This window comes from Colletotrichum phormii (genome assembly GCF_030913505.1).
Source record: "Colletotrichum phormii strain CBS 102054 chromosome Unknown BDP81scaffold_13, whole genome shotgun sequence".
Lineage (NCBI taxonomy): Eukaryota > Fungi > Ascomycota > Sordariomycetes > Glomerellales > Glomerellaceae > Colletotrichum > Colletotrichum phormii.
The window spans coordinates 227,257-252,449 of NW_026851455.1; the positions used below are offsets into that span (position 1 = coordinate 227,257).

Consider the following 25,193-nt stretch of genomic DNA (forward strand, 5'->3'; position numbering starts at 1 on the left):
CTTTCCAGAACGATTCTCAGGAAGAATTTAGTGTCTCTTCTTTTTTTTTTTTTTTTTTTTTTTGGTATACTTGCTGTTAAGATGCCATCATTACACAGACTTTGAACGAAGTGGAACACAAATTTCAAAGCCTTGCTACAGAGTCTTCGGTCAACAGATGCTTCTGCACCTTTCCTGACCCTGTCCGAGGAAAGCTACTAACAAAGACAGTCTCTCTCGGGATCTTGAACCGAGCAATCAGTGACTGGCAATGACTGACCAAATCGCCGTGAGTCAGCTGAGAGTTTGGCGTTACAATGACATAGGCACGCCCGGCTTCGCCCCAAAGCTCATCGGGAACGCCCACAACTGCAACATTCAACACACCGGGATGTTCAGCTAACGCAGCTTCGACTTCGGCGGGATACACATTCTCTCCCCCGGATATGAACATATTCTTTCGCCTGTCAATAAGGAAAACATAGCCATCCTCGTCGACCCGTCCGATGTCACCCGTCCGAAACCAGCCATCTTCAGTGAAGGCAGCCATGTTATCGTCTAGTCTATTCCAATAGCCGGGCGTGACGCTCGGGCCCGAGACCAAGATCTCACCAGGCTCACCGACGGGAACTTCCTGGTCACCTCCGTCCACAACTCGGACCGCCGTCAACGGGCCGGGAAGACCCACAGAACCGGCCTTGCTGCTAATGAGCTCTGCCGACAGCGGCATTCCAGAGCAAGTCCCCATTTCAGTCGATCCGTAGCCATCCACCATTCGGACCCCACGACTCAGCCACCACTTGATCTTAGCTGGAGGATTGGGCGCACCACCTGTGAAGAGCGCCTTCAAGGCTGACCACGACGATGGGTTGAAGTTCGGTGCGCCTGCAAGAGCCTCGGCCATCTGCGGCACGCAAAAGTAATGGGTGACACCGAGTTCGGCATCGCTCAGGCGGACATTGGTTGTTTCGGGTTGAAATTTAGAAGAGACGATGAAGGTGCCACCTCGCATCAGTGAGGGCCAGATCTGGGCGATGAGACCCATGAAGTGGAACATGGGTCCATCACACAAGAAGACGCTAGCCGTATCGACTTCTGAAAGAATACTAAAGTTGAAGGTCGTCGCCAAGACACTCTGGCCGGTCAACATAACACCCTTGGGCGTCCCGGAGGTCCCAGACGTGTAGAGAATGATGCACGTCTCGTGCAAAGGCCTCGCACCCAGCCGGGGCCCAGGCTCTGCAGCATCCACATTGGCACAGAATGACGAAAATCCAATGTGGCGACAGCCAAGAGGCAGCTCCGGTGGGTCGTCGTGATCTGTGAAGAGAATGGATGGGGTACAGTCGGCCAACAGCTTCGCGAGTTCGGGCCGGGCGAGGCGCCAGTTCAGCGGGACATGGATCGCACCTAGCCTCATCAGGGCTTGCTGCAGAATGATCTGATGGACATTGTTGACCGATGTGGTCGCCACTCTGTCACCGATCTGGACCCCTTGCTCGGATAGCACCGCGGTTGCGCGTTGGATGTCGGCGTTGAGTTCCGCATACGTCCACCGGCGGTTGGTTGCGAGGTCGATGCAGGCCAGACCGTTCGGCCGTAAGCGTGCATGCAGTTGCACTGGGTCCGGAGCGTGAAATTCCATCAGTGCCCTGACGTCTCTGAAAGAAAAGTTTGAAAGTCTGGAAAAAGTTGAAGAATTAAAATGGGGTGTAAGGTATGTTGGTCGGTGTTGATCTCTTATCGACGAACCGTAGTTTCCGTGTAAATGTCTCCAGCGAGTAATACTGCAATGTGACTTCGGGGAGGGAGTAGCCGCGGATGATCGTCACTTCGTCAACAATCCTTGTCGTATATGATGGCTTCTAAATGATTGGAGCGTCTGGGACATAAAGCTGATTTCCCGCAAGGTCAAATAAGTACGAAAAGGCAGTTTACGAAGAAGAAGGCAAATTATTTTGTGAAGGCTTCCGAGAGTCCTTGTCGTTGATTATATGAACAATTTGCCGTTTACTGATAACTAGTTCAGACATCAGACGCCCGGCGATGCTCGGAGTTGTTTCCAAATTCTTTGTTCTTCAACTCCGGTGACCGTATGTGACAATGTGCATGAACCCATCTGTCCCACATCTTGCATCCCTTTCGGTATGCGGACACGGGGAGTCGGATTCTTCCTCGCCAGCATGCAGGTCGCAAATGGTGTGTGTGGGGGATGACAACCACCAACGCGCTGTGCCGTACAACTCTCGATCCTGCAAATCCTACCGATGTTGCGCTGCAGCTCGACAAACCGCGCATTCTTCTCATTTTGGAAAAAAAATGTCATAGGGGTTCATCCCGCAAGAAGATGGTGGGTTGACGCATTCTTTTCGACACTAACCACCAACAAGTCTGCACTGTGCATCATGGTGGACTCAGCAACCAACGAGGAGGCAGGCTTGACCTCAGCTTTGGTGAGAACTTTGAAAGGAATCCACCACACTGAAGTTCCGTCTGACCTAAGATATGGAAAACCGTCGGGCTGTGAGCTTAATGCGGTTGGATCGTTGGGTCAACTTCGTGTTCCTGCTGTGCCGTACCTGTACCGACCGAATCAGCTTCATGAACATCACAGGCCACATGAACATCACAGGCCACATGGGCACATGTGCGGACCTCGGAAGTTTCCTTAACGTACCGATTCGCAGAGATGACTGGAAGCTCCGGATAAAAGCCAATGTAATCAAGATGTCGTGTATTAGCCGCCAACTGTTTGCATGCCTAGATTGACGCTATTGGAATGGCGAAGGCTGATTCACTCTTGGACTTTTTAGCCTCGGAGTAAGCCATGTCTCTTATTTCGGTAACATTCTAGCACGGTTTTTCAAGGCTGAATCACAGAGTTGTCAGAAAAGCCCGCATATAATCAAGCCATGTGCCTGTTTTAACTTTTACGTGGGAGATGTTGTGAGTATGGAGAATGGACCGCTTTGACAAGTCCAACACATCAATCAGACACCATGACGGATAGCGACACACACACAATGAATGGTATGTGCAATGAAAGCCATCAAAAGTCATGCTCGTTTGAGCCTATCGCCATCATAGGCATGGGCATGAGACTCCCAGGACGCGTGTATAACGCTACCGACTATTGGGACCTCCTCGTCAACGGCAGAAGCGGACGTTGTCGAGTCCCAAACAGTCGTTACAACGTCGACACCTGGTATGGCCGTGGGAAGGCGGCTCACGTGCCTAGTGAGTTTGGCTATTTCCTCGATGACATCAATCTGGCACATGTAGATCCTAGCTTCTGGTCCTTCACCAAACAGGAGGCTGAACTTATGGACCCTCGGCAACGTCTGTTCCTCGAAGTTGCCTATGAAGCCCTTGAGAACTCAGGATCGACGAGTTGGAGGGGAAGCGATGTCGGGGTTTACGTTGGAACCATGGGAGAAGACTGGAGTCAGCTTGAGTCTCGTGACGGCCAAAGCCTCCAACAAGTCCGCCCTGATGTGTACGGAGACTACATCATTGCCAACCGAGCCTCTTATGAGTTTGATCTTACAGGACCGAGGTGAGTCTTCAGCCATGAGTTTCCGTATCGTCATTTCTGACAAAACCTCCAGCGTCGTTGTACGGACTGCATGTTCCGCTTCTCTTGTTGCACTACATCAGGCATGCCAAGACCTCCACAGCGGGGACTGCTCGTCTGCCATAGTTGGGGGCGTCAACCTTATCCTCAGTCCCAAGGACACCGTGGTAATGCAGCAAAACGGAGTCCTGTCTCCATCAGCAGCATGCAAAAGCTTTGACGCCGAAGCCGATGGATTCGCACGCGGTGAAGGTGTCTCTGCCATTTACATCAAGAAGGTGTCAGATGCAGTGCGCGATGGCGATCCTATCAGGGCGGTGATTCGGTCAACCTGCACTGCCGGAAATGGCAGAACACCAGGACTGACAACGCCTAACCCTGAAATTCACGAAAAACTCATGAGGAGGGGACACAAAATGGCTGGAATCACTGACCTGTCCAAGACTGCGATGGTAGAGTGCCACGGCACTGGCACTTATGTAAGTTTCACAGCGAGAAATTCCGAAGAGACGTGCACTTTGTTTACAAAACGTTTCTATGCCTAGGTCGGAGATCCTTTGGAAGTTAGTGCAGTGGCCAATATTTGGGGCGATCATGGTATTTATATCGGCTCAGTATGTTCCCGGACTCAACAGAATGTTGTTGCAGATACGTTATTTACATGGTTTTTTAGGTCAAGCCAAATATCGGACATGGCGAAGGGGCTTCTGGACTGTCCAGCGTGATCAAGATGGTTCTGGCGTTGGAGAATTCCACAATACCACCAAACATCAACTTCAAAACTCCTAATCCTCGAAGTAAGTGACATGTGGATTGCAGGTCACTAGAAACAGTTTCTAACCAGCTTCCTGACTCAAGTTCCGTGGAAAAGTGCCAAACTTCAAGTTCCCACAGAGCCTACACCCTGGCCAACTGACAAAGAGGAGAGAGTTTCAATCAACAGCTTCGGCATCGGCGGGTCCAACGCTCACGTGAGTTTCCTAGACGATAGCTCTAGATTTCCAATCAAAAGATTCTGAGCTAATGACTTGAAATCTATAGGTTTTGCTAGAGTCTGCCTGTTGCTTCGGCCTATCATCATCAACCCTCACGAACGGCTTGAACTCAGGGCACAGGGTTCCAAGACACCAACTCCTGACATTCTCTGCCAAACATCCCGATTCAATCAATGTCATGAGCCAGAAGGTTAAGGGTTACTTAAGTCGCAAACCTGAAAGCTTAGGTGACGTAGCATACTCGTTTGCATCTCATCGAGAGACTCACCCATACCGAGCTTTCTGTGTGACCGACGGCAATAGTCCCTTTCAGGTTTCGTCTATTGTCAAATCAAGAACGGCAACACCAGATTTAGTCTGGGTCTTCACGGGCCAAGGAGCTCAGTGGGCTCAAATGGGCAAAGAGCTTCTAGAACAAGAGGGTTTGTTCAGAGACAGAATCGATGCCATGGAAGGAGTCCTTGCAGGTCTTCCTGATCCTCCGCCTTGGACACTACGAGGTTCGATTCTTCTACACGCAAAATCTATTGAAGACTCACTGACTCTCTGATTTCCTCAGAATTACTCTCAGCTCCGAAAGAAGAGAGTCGTCTCCACGACGCAGAGTTTTCGCAACCATGCTTGGTTGCGATTCAAGTTGCACTAGTCGACTTGCTGCGCTCATGGGGCGTTTCGCCCACCGCAGTAGTGGGACATTCTTCGGGCGAGACCGCTGCTGCATATGCGGCTGGCGCAATTACAGCTGAGGAGGCTATCTTGATTGCCTATCATCGCGGTCAGATCACTCGTCTCATCAAAGCCGCACACAGTGGCAGCATGGCAGCAGTTGGGCTCGGCAGAAGGCAGATTGAACGGTTCCTTCGCCTGGGTGTCATCATAGGTTGTGACAACTCTCCGTCAAATGTCACTCTTTCAGGCGAAAGCGATGTTCTAGGGGATATTCTTCAGGACATCAGCTCTGAGCACCCGGATGTTCTCGCTCGAAGGCTCCGTGTTGAGTGCGGATACCACTCTCGTGAGTTCATACTATTGTGGTTTCGACTTTGTATCGTAATTGCCCGTCTAATTACTCTCATAGATCACATGAAAACAGCTGCCGATGACTTTAGATCCCGTCTGGAGGGATTACTTCAAAATAAGGAGCCGCGGATTCCGTTCTACTCGTCTGTGACAGGAGATAAGAACACAGACATGTCTCACAACTATTGGGTCCGCAATGTCATCTCGCCCGTTCTGTTCAACACAGCGGTACAAGGAGTCCTAGATGATTTCAAATCTCCTATTTTCATCGAGATTGGCCCGCACTCCGCCCTTGCTGGGCCTATTCGTCAAATCCTACACTTCAAAAACATATCCGCCCAGTACATACCGACACTGGTGCGCAATCAGAGAGCCGTTTCAGCTGTTCTAAAGACTGCGGGAGAGCTCTGGTTGGCCAACATCAACATTAACGTTGCTGCAGTCAACCCACCGGGACAATTTTTGACGAATCTTCCAACATATCCATGGCACTACGATGAGGAGTATTGGAAAGAGGGCAGACTTTCTCGCAGTTGGCGCTTCAGAAACTTCGACCATCACGAACTTCTCGGCTCTCGCGTCGAAGAGACCTCCGATGCCTGCCCCGCGTGGAGGTGTATTCTACGACTTGAAGACGTTCCATGGCTGCAAGAACACATCATTCGGGACAGCATCACGTTTCCTGCCTCTGGTTTTATTTCGATGATTGGACAGGCCCTGAGTCAACTCAAAGGATCTGTGGACTTTACATTGGAAGCCGTGACCATGGAAGCGGCGTTGATTCTCAATGGCAAGCCAGTCGAGCTTGTGACGGTACTCAATCCGACAAGGTCGAAAAGGTCGAATAAGAAGACTGTTTACGATTTCTCCATTTCTTCACTTGCAGAAGGGAGCGAAGTCTGGGTCAGCCATGTCTTTGGTCAGTGCAGACCTGGCTCAGATTGGAAGCATGTTGTCCCTGACATGCCTGTCCTGCCGCGCAAAGCTTCCGCAACTTCATTCTACAACACTTGGAAGAGACACGGCCTGAACTACGGTCCCAACTTTCGGGGTCTATCTGATGTCAGTTCCCACGTCCATGAAGCCAAGGCTTTTGCAACACTGGATGGCAAACTCGCAGATTGCACCAATTCGGCCTATTCAATTCATCCGGCCACTCTCGACACGAGCATGCATGTGGCAATGATATCCGAGTGCCGTGGTCTAGAGCGAAACTTTCGGGGCCTGATTGTGCCCACTTACATTCGAGAGGTGTACGTCGCTCGACCAACTGGACACATCAACGTTGTCGCTAGTGCCGGCAACGAGACTAACGGAACTGCCACGAGTACTATTGTTGGAGTTTCCGACGGACAAGTTGTGATCGAGATCTCTGGTCTGGAAGTTAGCCCCCTGAGTGGAGGCGACGAAGGAGCAGATGATTCTCATGCAGGCGTCATTTTGAAATGGATGCCAGACGCCAACTTCACCAAACCCTCTCAACTATTTCGCCATCGAGAAATGGATCCCAGTTTCAACGTATTGAACGAACTGGTCTTGGCCTGCACCGTTGATCTCAGAAATCAGCTCCAGTTTCTTCCTGCAACGCAACCACACCTTGTGGACTACAAAAGCTGGCTTGACGCATCGTATCGCGAGGCCATGACTGGACAGTACGCAGAAGTTCTCAACGCTTTTGATATTGCGACGATGAGCCACAAAACAAGACTGGAGGCTATCGGGAAACTGACTGAGTCTTGCAAACGAACTGCCGCCTTGGACGCCTCTGTGTCGATCTTTCGCGTGCATACCTACGGCGCAGATTACTTCTCTGGGTTACCCCATGCGATTAAACCCCTCACTCAAACCGGTCATCTCGATGGAGCTGCCAATCTCATAGCTGATGTTGTCTTCGCCGACTTTGCTAGACTTCTAGGGCACAAGAACCCAGGCATGAAAGTTTTGCATATTGGTGCAAGAGAGAGCGACGATTCTCTGTTGAAGTCTTTGTCTTCCGAGGACAGCAATCACCCGTATGGAAGTTACGTGTATACCGGTGCTTCCTCAAAGCCGTCAAGGTCTTTGGAAAAGCGTTTCGAATCAGCACCAGCTGTTACCTACAAGCAGTTGGTGATTGACATAGACCCATCATCACAAGGCTTCGCGGAAGAATCTTTCGATCTCATCATCTCCGAGCCTACACTATTCTCTTTCTCGAACGTTTCCATCATGAACATGAGAAGGCTGCTAAGTCCGCGAGGCCATTTGATTCTCCAACATGCGAACCCCGACTCGAGGTTTCTTCGGTTCACATACGGGCTATCTAACAACTTCAAGTTCGGCTCCGGGTCCCTGGGTAGCTCTGACATTCTGTTGGACCAGTTAAGTCACGCTGGCTTCGACAATGCCTCAACCTTTAACTTCACAGGAGAGCATGGTAGGGTCACTGTCGCCAAACCATTTGTCGACTTCTTAAAGATGAGCAAGGCCAGCATCATCTGTCAAGACTCTAGTCATTATCTGGTAGCCGAGGCAACAAGGGTATTAGAATCTCGCGGTATTTTCCCGCAGTCCTTTTCTCTTGGGCAGGATCTACCCCGTGGGCAGGCCGTTGTGTGTTTACTGGACCTGGAATCTCCCTTTCTTCATGACATGGACGGCACCCAGTGGGGAAATCTCAAAAAATCTTTGTCTTCGGCGCAGGATGAGAAGTTGCTCTGGGTCACCAGAGCCTCTCAGATACACTGCAAAGACCCAAGGTACTCTCTGACATTAGGTGTCACCCGCAGCATCCGGAGAGAATTGTCGATTGACTTGGTCACCCTTGAGCTGGAATCTTACGACACCAGCGGATGGAACGCCATGACCAACGTCTTCGAGTCTCTTGGCGACCGCAACAGTACCGACGGCACTAAGCCAGATTCTGAGTATGTTTTCTCCGGTGGGTCCATTCAAATCTGTCGATTTCACTCTGTCAAGGTCTCCGACAACCTACGAGAGCGATGCGAGTATGCACCTAAGGTTTTAAAGATGAAGAAACCCGGAGTATTGAAATCTTTGGCATGGGAAGAGTCGGAAACTGCGCTCCTGAGCGAAAATCATGTGGAAGTATCAGTGAAAGCTGTTAGTCTCAATGCAGAGGTATGTCAACTGGTAGATTCAACACCATGATTTAGGATACTAATCATCGGGTATAGGACTCAAAGTTTTCATCAGGTTTTTTTTCAAGCAGCAACAGCGGTGAATTTGGCACTGAAGGCAGTGGTCTTGTGACAGCTATCGGGTCAAAGGCCTATCGATTGCGAGTGGGTGACCGTGTTGCTTTCAACTCTGGAAGCTCCTTAGCCACCTCAATTGTCATCCCCGAGACACTTTGCGCAGTAATCCCACACGCGATGACCTTCGAAGAGGCCGCTTCATATCCCCACTCCTATAGCACGGTTCTACATGGCATTATGGAGCTTGGCAGGCTAAGAAAGGACCAGGTAGGCTCTCATTGTCCAGCCAGTGAACGTCTCAAGCATTTGCTGATTCTCCAGACTCTTTTGATCCACTCAACGCCGGGTGCTCTCGGCCTGGCTGCTATTCAAGTCGCAAGAATGGTTGGCGCGGAAGTAAGCTTCGTGCATCCATCGCTGTACAGATTTTCTCGGGACGACTAACTGACTGAATCCGACCTTAGATCTTCTGCGCGACGGGGAATCCAACACAAGCCCGATATCTGCAGAAGTTATACGGCATTCCGAACAACCGTATCTTTAGCTCCGACGCCACCTCATTTGTGTCTGATATCTTGCACCAGACGAATGGTCGGGGGGTGGACATCGTCTTCAGCACGCATCCTGATTCGATGCAAGAGACTTGGGCGTGTCTCAGGCCGTTTGGAACGATGGTACAAGTCCGACATGGTGGTGGTAGAACAGCGGAGACTCTGAAGAACTGTCGCAACCGAACTTTGGTGAATATTGACCTCGAAGAACTGAGAGTTCATCAACCAGAGGAGTGCACTCGGTGAGCCCTTTTCCGTAGACTATGTACGGATTTTCCGACACAAGTTCACTCACTAACTTGAGACCTTGCAGTCTTCTGGAGCAGGCATTCTTGTTCCACAAATTTGGACTCAATCAGCCATCGCAGCCCATCACAGTCTTTCCTGCCTCCGATGCACTTTCGGCTTTCAAGTATTTGCGAGGTGGGGGACGGATCGGTCAGGTTATTATCAAGATGCCTGGCAGCAACAAAGAGCTCCAAGCTTCGCCCAAACGACAAATCATGGCTCTCCGCTCGGACAGAACCTATGTCATAATCGGCGGTCTGGGAGGGTTAGGTCAAGCCACGGGCAGATTTCTCGTCGAAAAGGGGGCTCGTCATTTGATATTCTTTTCCAGATCTGCCAAGGAGTTCGCCAACTCATCATATTTCAGGGAGCTTGAATTTCTAGGATGCACAGTTCAAGCCGTCTCTGGTAGCGTCAACGAGATGACGGATGTGGTGAGGATGGTCGACTCAGCAACTACTCCAATCACTGGTGTTTTACACGCTGCAATGGTACTCCAGGTATGCTCTCATTCTGGCCTTTCCGCATTTCTGAATGATCACTCACCGTATCCCAGGATGTTCACTTTGCCGACATGACTTTTGAGCAATGGCAGACTACCGTCTCCCCAAAAGTACAAGGAACTTGGAACCTCCACTACGCACTCCAGGCACAAAGAGACCAGCTGGACTTCTTTTTCCTCTTTAGTTCTCTTTCAGGCTTGGGAGGACAAATTGGCCAGGCCAACTACGCTGCCGGAAACGCATTTCTTGATGCCTTCGTTCAGTACAGACACTCTCAGGGCCTAGCATGCTCTGTACTCGATATCGGCATCATGGAAGACATTGGTGTTCTTGCGAGGGAAACCAATCGCTTAGAAGCTCTTCGCTCAACCTCTCAACATTGTCTTCATGAGCAGGACCTCCTTGATGCAATAGAGTTGATGATCAAGAGATCTCACGCGAACAACAAAAGGGTAACGCACCCTAGGTTACATTCGATGGCAAGCTACTCAAACCCGAGTCAGCTTGCCATCGGAATGCGGTCTTCGTCTTCAGTGAACAGAACCGGCTGGCAGCAAGATCCACGCGCCGGATTTCTAGCAATGAATGTGCCTGTGGACAGACATATCGATCAGCTCAAGTCAGAATGTACTCTGAAAGATTATCTTCAAAGCTGTATGTTGGATCCTGCGAAGCTAGAATCTGACGAGGCGAAAAATGTCCTGGCTGCGGAGATTGGCGCCGCGTTGCGGGGCTTCATGATGCGACAGGATGAGGAAGTCGACCTGACAAGGCCGCTGCAAGCAGACTCCTTGGTCACGGTAGAGCTTCGGAACTGGCTGCGACAAAAAGTTGGGGTAGTCCTCAATGTTCTTGAGATGAAGAGTGCAACAAGTGTTATCGCACTGGGTGGTTTGATTGCGGTGAGGCTTTCGGCCGTGTACAGAAATCATGTGAAAGACGTTTCTATCATTTGAACGCCTTACTATCATTCAAGGCCAAGGCTCTGCTTAGTTTACTCCGAAGGTATCTTTCTTCTCAGGTGCGAGAAAGACACATTTTGCATGTTTGCGTTTGCGTCCAGTACATACTATATTCTATTTGTAAAATAGGGGCCTTAGTTAGTTCTTGAGGTGACGCCTTATTCTAGTATCTCTATGGCACTCTCATTGTGCAAATGCGAGGTGAAGTGTCTCGTGGGTCTACGAGCGGTTTATGTATAATTAATTGCCGGGTGCAACATTCAAGAGACAAGAAGCTACATTGAGGGGCTATTTGAGAACAAAGAGTTATGGTGAATATCCTAGTAGGTGCAAGTACTCGTTGTGGGAACAGATTGTCACATGCAGGCTGTCAGCTTGGGAAATTATCCTCACATTGGAGCCCAAGTACTTTAGTAAAGCTCACAGAATTTTGGCTGTTCTATTCACACTCTCTTCTATCCTAGCACTACCTTTGCAACTCTACATTTTTTCGTGGAGCGCAAATTTACTTTTCCCTCTCAGAGCTTTGCCGTATTTGAAGAACAGCCAAGGAAAGGGCATCATGGCAACTGTAAGAAATGCGAGAAGACTTGTTGCCCACTGGTGGCCGAGCTTATCGTACATCTGGACGCCAAATAATGGAAACGCAGCTAGGAAAGTCACATAAAGTTAGAAGACTCAAAAGCTCGCGATGGTAGTGAACGTAAGACTTACCCGAAAACAAACACCTAGTCAGTCCATTAGACGCTAGTGCAGATGCAGAATACTTTGCGTATGCATCGATCTAGAAGCATGGTTAGTACATAGAACTTATGAGATAGAAAGACATCGAGTTGGCGTACGAGAAAGGTATAAATGCCAGTAAAGGCTAGGACAGTCCTGTAAGATTAGCTCAATTAGCTTGTGATTTGATGAAAAGATGCCCACCTTACATGTAGTCTTCAAGATAGAATCAACTAAAAGCAAGGAAAGATTCTGAACATCTTCTCGACTTGATTTATGCATGTCCATCGATATAAGGTAGTTGAACTTACCCGCAGCCGAAAACACCGGAACCAGTTATAGGAACTATCCAATGGATATCGGGACTTATCGTCCAACCAAACCAGAACAGCCCAGTGGGTATGAAAAACGCGCCCAACATGGCTGGTGGTAGACGAAATTCCGGCTCACTAGCCCCGTGTTTCTCCACAAGTCGCGTGCGGATGTTGGACCAGACTGGCGATGATGCTGCCGCCAAACACATGCCCACAATGATGCCAAGGAATGTGAGACCGCCTTGCCATAAGTTCATTCCATACTGCGTTCGGAAGAGGCGTGGGAATGCCAGGAAGAACAAGTACAGTATGGCCAGTAGAATAGCTGAGTATACGTTGAGGCAGAGGCACATGGGCTCCAGAAAGTTAAATTGCAAAGGCCGTAGCATAGAGGCTGCTATGATAGAAGCCTTAGATGTCTGGGCATCTCCGCTCCGATTCTCCATCGGCGCTCGATACCGGTCGTCGCCAGTCTGCTGGCGGAGATGTTTCGCCTTCATATATAATCTGATGGGATGAAAGGTCTCGGGCGTGAAAAACACAATAATGGCCATTAATACCGAAGACCAAATGATCATGATATAGTAGGTCCATCGCCAGTTGATATTATAGTTGATGAACCCGCCAACAATGGGGCCCACGCAAGGTCCCATGAACGGCACCAACGAAACAAGGGACATGGGGTGTTGGATTTGGTGTGGTAGGAAGATGTCTCCCACGGTTCCCCCTGACACTGATAGAAAGGTGCCGCCAAAGGCGCCACTGAAAAACCGAGTAACCAGGATGGTCTGGATATTCTTTGCGACTGCTGATGGAATTGTCGAAAGGATGAACAGAGACCATGTACCGAGATAGATGGGACGTCGTCCATAATACTCACTCAAAGGGCTGATCATTGGTGGTCCGAAGGCAATGCCTAAAAGGAACGTCGAAAGTCCAAGGGTAGAAACAAGAGATGACGTGCCAAACTCAGTATTCATCTGGGTGTATGTGGATGTGTATGCTGAGCTAGTGCAGGTACTGTGGTGTGATCCAATGGTCAGTATAGGTAAGTTCCAATTGGTATGGTCTAGATGCAGCCGTTCGGGCAATCCTACTTACACGCAGATCGTCACATTGCATAATATTGTGACTATGATCCACTTCCGAAGCAGTGACATGCCATGTGGACAAAAAGGGTCGTCGATCCCATCGAAGGATACCTCGAAAGGGTCGCGGTCGGTAGGTGGCCGTGCCGATGGCCCAGAATACTTCTCAACGTCATCGCCCGACTGGGAATCGTAGTTATCGCTATCCATTTGAGCGAGACTTGAATTCCTCGTGGCCATCAATACTGAGAAGAGAGTTTAAGTCGGAGATGTTTGAGCAGTGGGTGTCCTGCATTGAACATAGTATGAATCGCTAGAAAGAGGAGACTCGATGCTTATGGCTTTGGACACGGAGCCTGTTTCCTTTTGAATACGAGAAACACGGACACAAATTTACAGCGTTCAAACCTAATGACGCTTGAGCAGATCACAATGACTAATGGTGAAGGATGTGAAGCAGCTAGGTCTTTTATCGAGAAGTCGACGGCTTTCGGCATCTCAAGCAACAATGTGGAGAGCCAATAGGAGTACACGGATTCACCCCATATTTCCCAAGACACCTCGGTGTCTTGGGCGATGGGCACGAGAGACCGGACCGAGGCCGGGCTCTAGCCTCTGACCACTGAATCAACGTCTTTCTCACATACATCATATTAGTCCTCGTGGTCTCGTGCAACCCAGCAAGCTTACTGAAAATACATCGTGCTGTTTTTGTACCTGGCTCATTTGTCGGTACCAAGCTACAAAGTTCCTCAGATGCAAAGTTGATCAGCGGGACAATAAGTATTATTTAGACTCCAATACTACAGCTCTTCCGAAAGCGATGGCTTGTACAGCGAACCTTCACGAAATATCGCGCTTCAAATTCACTCAGCACCCATCTTCGCTCACAAGTGATAGCTCAAACTCACGGGTCGTAGTAAACCAATGTGTCCTGTGCTCCCTCGGAAGCAATGTCGTAAAAGTCTTTGCAGTCTGAGAAGGAGATCTTGGGCTGCCCAGCTCGTCATACTTGACATCAAGTGCATCCCGGAGGTTCTCGACGCCACCTTCTGGGTGGATGTGCTTCCATGGAAGCCTGCAAATCTCGGCCTTACAACTCTTGAGGACCAACAAAAGGGCATCGAGACGGTCTTGAACGACGGAAAATGGACGATCGAGAAGCTGGCCTGAGGCGCTTCCGGCAAGGTTGGTCATCTGACCTGGGTCCTTCTACAATGGATGTGAGTGGCTGCTCATCTGGGTGTTTGGAATTCCTCGAAATCGGACTTACCTTCATATCGTAGAACTCGCGTTCGTTGCTACACCAAACCGAGTAGAATAAGCTGTACCCGTCTCCGAGAACGCGCATAGCCTTGTATGTGTTGTTTGCAGAGACTATTTACGAAGCACTGTCAGTTTTAAGGCAATGAGAGACGATTTGATGGGAGTATAATCAACTTACCACCTCCGAACGCGTCATACCCACGTTGAGTTCCCCAACACTCAACATTGACGTGGTCATGCTTGGGGTCATTCTGGGCCTTTTGGATTCCATTCTCAGAGAAGGGAATAGGAGACCCATCAAAGTCGTCACGCAGGGTAATGTTGGCAAGCGAGAAAATCGTGGGAGCAATGTCGGTGTGGGTTGTGACAAAGTCCACCGTCTTGCCCTTTGGCACGCCGGGGCCGCGAATCAGGAAAGGCACATTGATGTCTTCTTCGATGGCGCAAGTCTTTCCTGGCTTGAGACGATGCTGTCCGATGTGGAAGCCATTGTCAGACGTGAAGATCACGTAGGTATTGTCGAGGACACCGGCCTGGTCGAGACGCTTGATGACGGCGTCGACCATTTCATCAACGGACTGCGGCGTTTGGAGACGGCGGCGGTAGTAGTTGTCACCCTATGCTATTTCGGTGGCATTGAGCTGGGGGATGATGAGACCCCAGTTGGCCATGCTCGGCTACGAAAGCAGCGTTAGTATTGATGGACCTGAGCCGAAGGTGTGAGCCGTCTTACCTTGTCGGGATTGAAGTTGTAAGTACGAGGAACCGTCACATTAGAGAAGAGGTTCTCGTGCCTTTTCGCAGGGATGGGCGGTGTCGCACCAGCGCTAGTCTCGCCGCCAAGTCCGTTGTTGTGAGGACCAATTGGTGCAACACCCAGGAAGAAGGGCTTGCTGCCGTTGAATTTGAGAGCATCATTCTAGAAGCTGAGAGCTCTTTCGGCAATTAAGTCGTTGCTGTACTCGCCAGGGAATGTCTGTGGCGGGCTCTGGTTCCTCTGGAAAGTCGCATTCAAGTACAGGTACGTGTTGGGGTCCAGGAGAACTGGATTAGAGTTAGCATAAATGGCTTGCATGATTTACTGTGGTTGACCTACAGTCACTACCAGTCCAGCCCTTGGGGAATGGGTTGTTCCAATTCTCAATGGAGTGAGAGTTGAAGAGCTTGCCGGTGTAGTACGTGTTGTAGCCAGCATCCTGAAGCCAGACGGGGAGATATTTGTTGTTGTATCCTTGAGAAACGAACTTAGGGTAGCCACCTATGAGAATGGTCAGAGAGTTGTCACCTTTCTGATCGTGAATCTCACTGGCTTACCGTGAGGGGGAGTGACATATGTGCCGTTGGTGTTGTGCGCCGCCTGGCCCGTCAACAAGCTGACACGAGACGGACAGCAAATCGCAATCGTGCAAAAATGTTTGCGGTAGTGTGTCCCCTGCTTGACAAAATGCTTCTGGACAGATGGCATGTAGGCAAGAGAGCCGAGTTGTTCGTTCTGGTCATCAGTCAAGATGAAGACGATATTCGGCTGACGCTGCTGCAAGTTCTGGGCGACAACAGCAGAGGCCCCGAGGGCCAGAGTCGCCAATGTCGACAGGCTAGGAATTGGCAACATGGTGAATTGCAAAGCCAGTACTCTTGCACAATCTTGCAGAGATCTTTTTCAAGAGCAAGCAGATACAGGAAAGCCGCTCTGAGATCGAGGTGTGTGCTGACAGACACCACAAAGTAACTTTTATATTATGCCGTGCGTCAATTACCTCAACTCTGACGCAGCAGTCCACTACCGACTCCCACACTTCAGTTGACTACAACGGCACGACCCTTTCCCCAAAAGCTAAGGTACCAAGAGAATCAAGTCTGAGCGTGTTGCGGTCTTAGTCCACGGGGACCCAGTAGCTCGGTGGTACCGTTGGTGGGTCGTCGGACGGCGCCCGCCCATCGGTCGACCAACCGGCTTGGTTCCAGGTCAGCGAAATGGCTAATTCGACAATGTCAACGGCATTCGCAATCGGGTCTTGCGATTTCGTCATTTGGTCCGCTAGCCTAATTGAACCACGATCACCACCTTATCTTCATTGGGAAGACCATTCTTTCGGAGGTGGTTCCAGTTCGAGGTCCAGAGCAATATATCGGGGCTCCGCCCTGAACTGAAGAGACAGACAGCATGAAATGACATAGCAAACGGGTGCCTCAAGCGGTGTAATGGCGCGTAAATCATACAGTCACACAATCTGCAAAGATCGAGAACGTTCACATGAGTTGTTCCATTTCTGCCTTAGTCAAGGCCATTTACACAGTGACAAACCATCAATCTAGTGCATTCAAGTAACAGGGATTGTTCATTGCCAACAAAGTGGGACAAGGCGGAGATGGACTTGACAGAGTCGGAACTCGGAAGAGACTACGATATCAACCTCAATTGATGCAAATAGACACTGTGGTTGAGAGATTATATCTTGTCCCTAGTAGATCATTAGAGCTAATCGCCATAGCTATGGAGCAAGCTCTTCAGTCTTTTGGTTTGGAACAACCTACGAACAAACCAAATTGCTTTACCACTCTTCGGTCGCATTCAAGATGTGGGTGGCAAAGGCCTGGTAGGAGTGAAATTTGGACGACAGCTAGGACCGTGGGCTCTTGTTCCTTTCATGTAAGTCTTCAGTGACACAAATATTTGTATTGCGATTCAACTTTATCCAGCTTAAGTAACCGATTCCGCAAACCTGTGATGTGATGCAGGTCGAGCCTAGCAGGAATCTGAGAGCATTTGCAGAATACGTGCATCCTATGGAGCAGAAGTCGAGTCTCTTACCCCCATTATAAGGCTATGCTGAGAGCCTGGGACTTTGAAAGTTGTCTTCTTACGGATGGCCGCGAGAAAGAAAGGACATCGCTTAAAGACTTGATCAATCCCATCTGCGAAGCTGTCAGTAAGGCAAATGTGGGGTAGGGGGATGTTGAAAGCTTCTTCACCAACCACAACTGGCATCGAAAAGGCAAGTTGGTGAGGGGAAGGAGACTTGATGCACACTCGAAACCTTATCAAATCTTTAGTGTATCACGTTGCGAATTCAAATCCAACAATTTCTTGGCTCCTCTAGAATTCTTCTTTGCATTGGGACCTTCTAAGAAAAGAGCAATTGCTCACAACTATCCAGAACGCATTCACTTGGCTCGCGGGAAAGCCTTCATAAGTTGAGCTTCGGCTTCCGCCGTCAACCTGCCCAATCAGCGATTGGTCAGCATCTATGGCCGGCTGGCGCAATGGTAGCGCATCAGACTTCTATCACGTCTCTGACGTGTGGTTATCTGGGGGTTGTGGGTTCGAGCCCCACGTTGGTCATTATTTTGGTCTGCAAAGCGCCGGAATTCACTTTTGTGCACTGAACACTCGGCAAACTTCATATTTTTGAACTGAAGTTGAAAAACGTCCTGTATCTCTGCCAGAGACCTCTTCAAGGTGCTGTCAATTCTACATTTGAGAGCGGCAAAGGTTAAATGAGTCGGGGGGAAAGTCAGTTGGCTTTCCTGTACAGTCAGCACCCATGCTTTGATCCCACCCAGGATCACTCAACAAACGATTAACATTGTTTGAGGGTGCAGGTCATTATTATCAGAAGCGCTAGCAGATTGATAGCTTGCCACTCGCAAAATCAAGTTCCTGGATTCCATTATTCTTGAAGTGCTGGGTATTTCTGGCATTAATCTCCATGCCATTAGGGACTATTTTCTTTAGTTTGTTCGATGTTGTCTACGGAGTACGTCATGCCGGTGTGCCCCAAGGTGCCTTTCCTCAGCAACATCCGCGTCCGGCGCTGGTGGCCACTCACCGAGTCGTCACCGAGCATGGCCCACTTAAATCTCCATGGTCGCATAATCGTCAACCGGCCGCGTCGAGCTCCAGCTCAGCTTCCTCTCTCACGGCAAGCTCCAGAGCCCAAATCACAAAATGGTATGTTCCCATGCGCTCCTTCGAGCATGCAACACCCGGCGACTGTTGCGCTGTCTTTCGGTGCAATGGACTCCAAGCGCGCTCTCTAACGCATCTGTCGCAGTTACCCCTCGGTCTCTTGAACGCCGCCCAAGGGCACCCCATGCTCGTCGAGCTGAAGAACGGCGAAACCCTTAATGGCCACCTGGTCATGTGCGATACCTGGATGAACCTCACATTGAAGGAGGTTGTTCAAACGAGTCCGGTACGCGCCGCCTGCGTCGATGCATCGCCCCCATGCCCCGCGCCTGAAGACTGACGAGCACACAGGAAGGCGACAAGTTCGTCAAGATACCCGAAGTTTACGTCAAAGGAAACAACGTACGAATCTTCCGATTCTTAAAGTCCTAGACACAAGCGACATACTGACGAAGCCCTAGATCAAATACCTACGAGTCCCCGACGACATCATTGACGTCGTGAAGGAGAACCAACAGAACCAGCAAGGAGGATTCCGCGGTGGCAGAGGTGGATCTAGAGGAGACCACGGCGGCCGCGGTGGCGACAGAGGTCGGGGCAGAGGTCAAGGCCGTGGAGGCAGAGGAAGAGGCAACCGTGGTGGTGGTGGGCAATAATGATATCCCGGACACGACCATGACGAGCCCAGCCGATGTACGGTTCCCAGCAGCTACTCTGCACCAGTGGAAGAAACATGTGGTCCTTTGAAGTCTGCAGATGTCCATATTGGACGTCTTGCGCGAAAAGGAATCCGAATGCGGATGCCATTCGGAATTACAAGGCCGCCCGCCTGGGAAACATGCGAATCGACATAATCATTTTACGTTTTAAAAGCAGGAAAATAAACCCGTGAGAGGCCATGCTCCTTCGTATATCGCATTTGAGACTTGCGGTTGCTCGCCGTCTATCGCAAACCGCATCATCGAATGAGTCACGTGATCCACTTTGCACCGGGATTATCTCGGTGAGGGAAGCTCCGTCAAGTGCAAGCTGCAGCTTCTCAAAATCTTAATCTCTCGTGCCCAGCCGCATTGCCACCTCCATGTCGGGGTCTCGAGTAGTGTTCGACGGCTTATGGCGCTGCCTTTGCCCCTCTGTCGATACGCAAGCTGCGGCTAGGCTTCCCAATTCACAGATTGTTCCCAGAGCGTCGCTCGCAACGCGCCAGCGAAGACACCTCGTCCCATCCGCCCGCCGTCCTGCGAATCGCACACAATGCCGAAGATACACGGCCGCCACACCTTCAAGCCCGCAGGCAGAAGGAGACTTGAAGCCTTATGATCCCGAAGAACCAGTGGACGCCGACGCAGCTCGACATACAGAAGGTCCCGAAACTGTCGACGATAATCTCCCCGCCGTGAACGAGCAGCTCCGAGCAGCCCCGCTGCCCGCCATCCTCGATGCCCTGGAGGTCCTCCGGGGCCAGCCCAAGAGCTTCAAGAAGGTCGCAACAATCATCACATATCTGGTGCGGGCTAGAGGTGTTGAGCTCACCCCGAAGTTCTACGAGGACTTGATCGTTGCTACGGCCGATGTTCAAGGATCGGCGGCGTTTCTAGCACAGCTTTTCGCGGAGATGAAGCGACTGCAGTTCACAACGTCACCTTCGATCTCCCATGCCGCATTGGCTGTACGTTGCCTCAAGGCATCTCGAACTGTTGCCTGTACTGACGACTCTAGGCTCTCGCGATACACCCCGACTACCTACTTCGGAACGAGATCCTTGCAGCCATGAAGCAGTCATGGACCGAGGTCGACACCCCAGGACAGACCCATGTCGCCCTCGGGCTACTCCGCGACGGACAAATCGAGCTTGCTTACGACGCAATAGAAAACCTCATACACAAGCAGGTACCCATCGCTTCCTGGGTTTTCGATGTCTTCGTCTTCACGCTCGCCCAGCACGGTTTTATAGACGAGGCGATCAAGCTGGCGCACAGCAAAGTCCACTCTTCCGATAGCGAGACCGACGTTGCGTTGTGGTATGCGCTGCTCGACAATTGCTCCGAGGCCTATCACTACGAGGGCACGCGATACATATGGGGCAGGATGCTGGATAAGGACAAGGAGCAGCTTTCGGACGGCGTCCTCCTGAACATTATCAACACAGCTGCCAGGCATCACGACTATCAGCTTGCCACAGGAGCAGCGCGTTTCGTCACACAGAGAGGTGGGAAACTTGTTGCGCACCACTACGAGGCGCTGATCGAATGCTACGGCGGCGTCGGAGATATTGTGAGCGCATTGCGGGTCCTCTGCATCATGTTCAAGGCCATATCCGTTGCCCCATACGCCAGCACCCGTCCAATCTATCAGAGAATCAAGAAAGAGCCAGAGAGCATCGACCCGGCTCTCAAGACTCTTACTGAGCTTGTCCGCAATTACAAAGTCCCCATTGCCGCGCTCAACGTCATGGTTGAAGCCGCTGTCGAGACACACGGCTATGCGAAAGCGCTAGAGATTTACCAGAATGCGCATAAGTATACCGAGGCCAGCCCCAATCATGTCACCATTCGCTACGTCCTCCAAGCGTGCGAGGATACAGAAACTCTCAAGGCTCTTGTTGCGCAAAACCCAGAGCTGGCCCTGAAAGGCGATCGCAATGTCTTTGCGAGAGTCGTGTATGAGTATGCCGTGGCTGGTGAGCTGGACCTCGCGTACAAGTGTGTGAGATTGTTCGGCGAAGCTCCCGCGCTGATTGAAGGGCAGCAACCAGAACAGTCCAGTTTTTGGATAAACAGGAAAACCCTTCTCACTCTCGTCAGAAAGTCTCTTGACGCACAGGACGTGCGCGTGTGGTGGTTGATCGAACAGGCCGAGAGACGGAATATGGACGTCCAGTCGGGCTTATCGAAGCTGATGGCATCCGTTGCTGACGAGATCAAGAGAAGTTCGGGGTTGGACCGAGAGAATCCCGAGATGACATATCGCTTCCCATCTTAAAATGGCGGGTCCGTGTACGATTTGTATTACCAACTGCAGTCACATAGACATCTTTCAACAGAAGATGTGCCGTATCCGGATTCAACCGCGGCGGCTGTATACTATACCTTGGCACAAGCCAGTAAATTCTACGTTGCAGAAGCTTACAGTCGCCGACCAAGTCGTGAACACCGTCTGTACTCAAACGGGGTGACTCATTGTCAGCTTATAGCGCAGCAACCTTATCCCGACCACCGTGGAACACACCGAGGGGCTTCGAAGGTTATCTATGTACCTGATTTCATCAATTTGTATCCGGTCTTCAACTCAGCATGCAAGCCTGTCTGGCCAGTCTCTTGCCATCCATCGAAGCGCTGGCTGTGAAATCCAAGCATGTCTTCGTTGCGAGCTTATTTCAATGTGTCAAAGAAGCATCCGCCGGCCCATTACATCATCATCGATGGCCTTGCATTGTCTCATCAGTCGACGCAAGCCACTCGGCAGCGTACCGATATTACGAATTTAAGCTGACGACCTGCCGAAAGCTCTGTTCCCGGCCGACTGAGAGGCTTTCTTCAACGGCTTGGCAGAAGCCATCGATTAATAAGTCAGGCTATGGCTCGGAAAGAAGACATGCCATCTCAAACAATGGGATGGTGCACACCAAGTGGCTGAATCATCCGCGGGATGGCATTTAGTTCAAAGTTCGACCCAAGCCATAGTTAAGGTTTCTGGTCGAGGAGCCAATCAGATGACGCATGGACGGAGATCATTCAAGGGTGCCGGAGCTCGCTGATAAATCGACCAAAAGCCGGACGCGGATTAGTGATTCTCTCGAGTACTGGCTGCTAGTTCGTCTTATCCCCCTTCGCGCCCACGGAACTGACTGACACTAGCAACGAATACCTCGCGATCAGTATGCAGACGCTATCTCCTTGACCCTAGCTCCTAATTCCAAAGCCCGCCTTTCTTTGCACGCCATCTCGCTGTCCCTCAACGTCATGTCAGCCCTAGTACTGTTTCCTCCTATCAAGTTTGGAGCTTTGGTCGGCAGAATCAACGGACGCGCCCAGTCCAGACGGACGAGAACGGACAATCCAATACCCTGGTGACACGGCACGCACGTTCAGATCTCACCGTACCTCAGGGAGAGACAGAGATTTACGACGCCTGCTTCCGCGGGGCGCCCCCCACCCTCTTCTCTCTCAAACGAGATAGCCATCTGCACCAGCAGGGCGGTTCGCGCCTTTCTCATTCCGGCGCATTCGAGAAACTTAAGCCCGGTTGTGATTCATAATGCCACACGTGCTAGAGTCGCGCTGCATCGTAGTTATCGCTCATAAGCCCAATGCCGTGGACGGACCAAATTTTGGCCCTGATCGGTCATCAGGCTAGTAGTCATGTTGCTTCTTTGGTCTTTGAGTGTTGTCAACGCTATCGTCTGCTTGGCAGATGTTGAGATGATGGTCAGTATAATAGAAGACATGATGTCGTTGTCATTATCGTCTCTTGTCCTTTTAATTCACACTCATCTCTCAAGTCTTACACCCTGAGCAAGTGAAGATATCTCAACAGCTTCTGCGCAAGTCAGATCCCCCAACAAGTACTCTGATATCCCAAGCCATCACCATTGTGTATAGCATATACTCTCAAGCCACATCATCATCAGCTGTTCCAATGGCGCAACTAATTCGAGATGCCCCTGTGGGCCAAATCATCCGCTTCATCACACGGAACAAGGTCCTTCACTACCCGGAAGAGAAGTCCGACTTCCAGCTTCCGCAACAATGGCTCGACGTCTTGAACTCTGAGAAGTCCAGCCCGGCAGAAGCAACCCCAGCCGACGCCGGCGCATCACCCCGGTCCTCCGAGTCGACACACGCCGTCGACGAAGAGAACAAGCTCTCCCAGAAGGAAGTCGAAGACGCCGCGCCGTACGGCACATCGCTTCAGCGGACACGGAGCCGAGAGGAGACGTTCCCCTACACGGCCGACCGGCTCGAAGTTGACGAGATCCACGAGATCCAAAAGACCCGGAGCATCCCCATCGCACCGAGAAAGACAAAAGATGGCGCCATCTTGGTGGACTGGTACTTTAGCGACGACGCCGAGAACCCGCAAAACTGGTCCAACGCGAAGCGCGGGCTCATCGCGGCCGTCATCTGCATCTACACCTTTGTCGTCTACATGTCTTCGGCGATTTATACCCCTTCCATCGAGGGCGTCATCCATGAGTTCGGCGTCGACATGACTGAGGCCTCACTGGGTCTGGCCCTGTTCGTCTTGGGCTATGGTATTGGTCCTCTCCTCTTCTCGCCGCTCTCTGAGATCCCTCGTATTGGACGCAACCCACTTTACATCGTCACCATGTTCCTGTTCGTGATCGTGTCCATTCCTGCACCTTTGGCAAGCAACTTCCCCGGTTTGATGGTTCTCCGGTTCCTGCAGGGTCTCTTTGGCTCGCCGTGTTTGGCATCAGGCGCTGCATCTCTTGGAGATATGTACAGTCTTCTCAACCTTCCCTACGCCCTCATTGCTTGGGTAAGTACTTCTCTTGTTGATACTCGTGTCCCAAAATCGTCATGCTAATTCTTACAATAGGTATCTGCAGCATACTGCGGTCCAGCTCTGGGACCTCTTTTGTCAGGTTTCTCCGTCCCCGCCATGGGCTGGCGCTGGTCTCTCTGGGAGATCCTCTGGGCCGCCGCCCCCGTCTTCCTCGTCATGTTCTTCTTCCTCCCGGAGACCTCGACGCCTACCATCCTCCTCCGTCGCGCTGAGCGCCTTCGCAAGCTGACGGGCAACGACCGCTTCATGACCCAGTCCGAAATCGACCAGCGCAACCTCAAGACCTCGGCCGTCGTCATTGACGCTCTCATCAAGCCCCTCGAGATCACGATCAAGGACCCGGCCATCCTCTTCGTCCAGGTCTACACCGCCATCATCTACGGCATCTACTACTCCTTCTTTGAGGTGTTCCCTCTTGTGTATCCAGTCTACTACGGCATGTCCATCGGCGAAATCGGCCTGGTCTTCCTCTGCATCCTCGTCGCCTGCCTCCTCGGCATCGCCGTCTACATCTCCTACCTGGCCTTCTACATGGTACCCCGTATCAAGAAGTTCGGCTTCCCGATCCAGGAGAACCGTCTTGTGCCCGCTCTCCCCGCCTCCTTCGGCCCCACCATCGGCCTCTTCATCTTCGCCTGGACAGCATCCCCAGCCATCCACTGGATCGCGCCAACCATCGGTATCACCATCTACGGCGCTACCGTCTTCGTCGTGATGCAGTGCATCTTTGTCTACGTCCCGCTGTCCTACCCGCAGTACGCCGCCAGTCTCTTTGCCGGTAACGACTTCTTCCGCTCTGCTTTCGCCTTCGCTAGCATCTTGTTCGCCCGCCCCATGTACCAGAATTTGGGTGTCGCCCGCGGAACGAGTCTGTTGGGTGGACTGAGCACGATTGGTATCATCGGAATTTGGCTGCTTTACTTCTACGGAGGCAGACTTAGAGCTCTGAGCAAGTTTGCGGTTTCGTCTGACTAAGGGTTCTGAACGATGGTCCTTATCTACAGCGTGGTTTCTTATGATGATGACATAGCATGGCCTTGCTTATTTTCCCTTATGCTTTCCATGGTGGTTGGAACTTTCAAGACATAGATCGACCAAGAAATAATAGAATAATATCGCGAGCATGAATCCCACGCAAGAGCCTCTAGTGATGTAAGTTGACTTTACAAATGACGGATGACGGTCTCTCTCTTGAAGATTTCATAAGACCAATGACCATAAGTTGGAACCAAACTTGTGACCACGAGCCGGTACCGGATCTGGGCGACCCGATCCAGGCCGGGTTCCTTCCGTC

General features: G+C 51.0%; 7 protein-coding genes and 1 non-coding gene across 8 annotated transcripts; 5 read left to right on the top strand and 3 right to left on the bottom strand.

Moving 5' to 3' along the window:
• Window positions 1-49: 49 nt before the first annotated feature.
• Window positions 50-2,064, bottom strand: BDP81DRAFT_430692 (AMP-binding enzyme). The gene has a single exon (XM_060590636.1). The coding sequence runs from the start codon at window positions 1,622-1,624 to the stop codon at window positions 125-127; it is 1,500 nt and encodes a 499-aa protein (XP_060443646.1). The 5' UTR covers window positions 1,625-2,064; the 3' UTR covers window positions 50-124.
• A 726-nt stretch (window positions 2,065-2,790) lies between these two features.
• On the top strand, window positions 2,791-11,548 carry BDP81DRAFT_430695 (beta-ketoacyl synthase domain-containing protein). The gene is made up of 13 exons (XM_060590637.1): window positions 2,791-3,535; window positions 3,588-4,032; window positions 4,099-4,167; window positions 4,227-4,350; window positions 4,412-4,524; window positions 4,595-5,048; window positions 5,108-5,563; window positions 5,627-8,688; window positions 8,745-9,032; window positions 9,087-9,161; window positions 9,230-9,558; window positions 9,630-10,104; window positions 10,161-11,548. The coding sequence occupies exons 1-13, from the start codon at window positions 2,979-2,981 to the stop codon at window positions 11,061-11,063; spliced, it is 7,350 nt and encodes a 2,449-aa protein (XP_060443647.1). The 5' UTR covers window positions 2,791-2,978; the 3' UTR covers window positions 11,064-11,548.
• On the bottom strand, window positions 11,221-13,434 carry BDP81DRAFT_491482 (major facilitator superfamily domain-containing protein; the record flags this gene model as incomplete). Its single annotated transcript, XM_060595312.1, has 5 exons — window positions 11,221-11,719; window positions 11,784-11,853; window positions 11,912-11,948; window positions 12,104-13,126; window positions 13,208-13,434. The coding sequence occupies 5 exons, from the start codon at window positions 13,432-13,434 to the stop codon at window positions 11,550-11,552; spliced, it is 1,527 nt and encodes a 508-aa protein (XP_060443648.1). The 3' UTR covers window positions 11,221-11,549.
• Window positions 13,435-14,101: 667 nt separating this feature from the next.
• On the bottom strand, window positions 14,102-16,072 carry BDP81DRAFT_491486 (sulfatase; the record flags this gene model as incomplete). The annotated part of the gene is made up of 8 exons (XM_060595313.1): window positions 14,102-14,188; window positions 14,239-14,406; window positions 14,468-14,571; window positions 14,639-15,077; window positions 15,194-15,353; window positions 15,423-15,504; window positions 15,557-15,718; window positions 15,775-16,072. 8 exons carry the CDS (start codon window positions 16,070-16,072, stop codon window positions 14,102-14,104), a joined length of 1,500 nt encoding a protein of 499 aa, XP_060443649.1.
• Window positions 16,073-17,710: 1,638 nt separating this feature from the next.
• BDP81DRAFT_t206 lies at window positions 17,711-17,803 on the top strand. Its single transcript has one exon. It is a non-coding gene; the product is annotated as a tRNA-Arg (tRNA).
• A 574-nt stretch (window positions 17,804-18,377) lies between these two features.
• BDP81DRAFT_430698 (uncharacterized protein) lies at window positions 18,378-19,288 on the top strand. Its single transcript, XM_060590638.1, has 4 exons — window positions 18,378-18,412; window positions 18,516-18,656; window positions 18,722-18,772; window positions 18,832-19,288. Exons 1-4 carry the CDS (start codon window positions 18,410-18,412, stop codon window positions 19,024-19,026), a joined length of 390 nt encoding a protein of 129 aa, XP_060443650.1. The 5' UTR covers window positions 18,378-18,409; the 3' UTR covers window positions 19,027-19,288.
• A 163-nt stretch (window positions 19,289-19,451) lies between these two features.
• On the top strand, window positions 19,452-21,352 carry BDP81DRAFT_322863 (pentatricopeptide repeat domain-containing protein; the record flags this gene model as incomplete). The annotated part of the gene is made up of 2 exons (XM_060584736.1): window positions 19,452-20,039; window positions 20,090-21,352. The coding sequence occupies 2 exons, from the start codon at window positions 19,452-19,454 to the stop codon at window positions 21,350-21,352; spliced, it is 1,851 nt and encodes a 616-aa protein (XP_060443651.1).
• Window positions 21,353-22,777: 1,425 nt separating this feature from the next.
• On the top strand, window positions 22,778-24,874 carry BDP81DRAFT_482134 (major facilitator superfamily transporter; the record flags this gene model as incomplete). Its single annotated transcript, XM_060594990.1, has 2 exons — window positions 22,778-23,872; window positions 23,933-24,874. Exons 1-2 carry the CDS (start codon window positions 23,009-23,011, stop codon window positions 24,872-24,874), a joined length of 1,806 nt encoding a protein of 601 aa, XP_060443652.1. The 5' UTR covers window positions 22,778-23,008.
• Window positions 24,875-25,193: the final 319 nt, after the last annotated feature.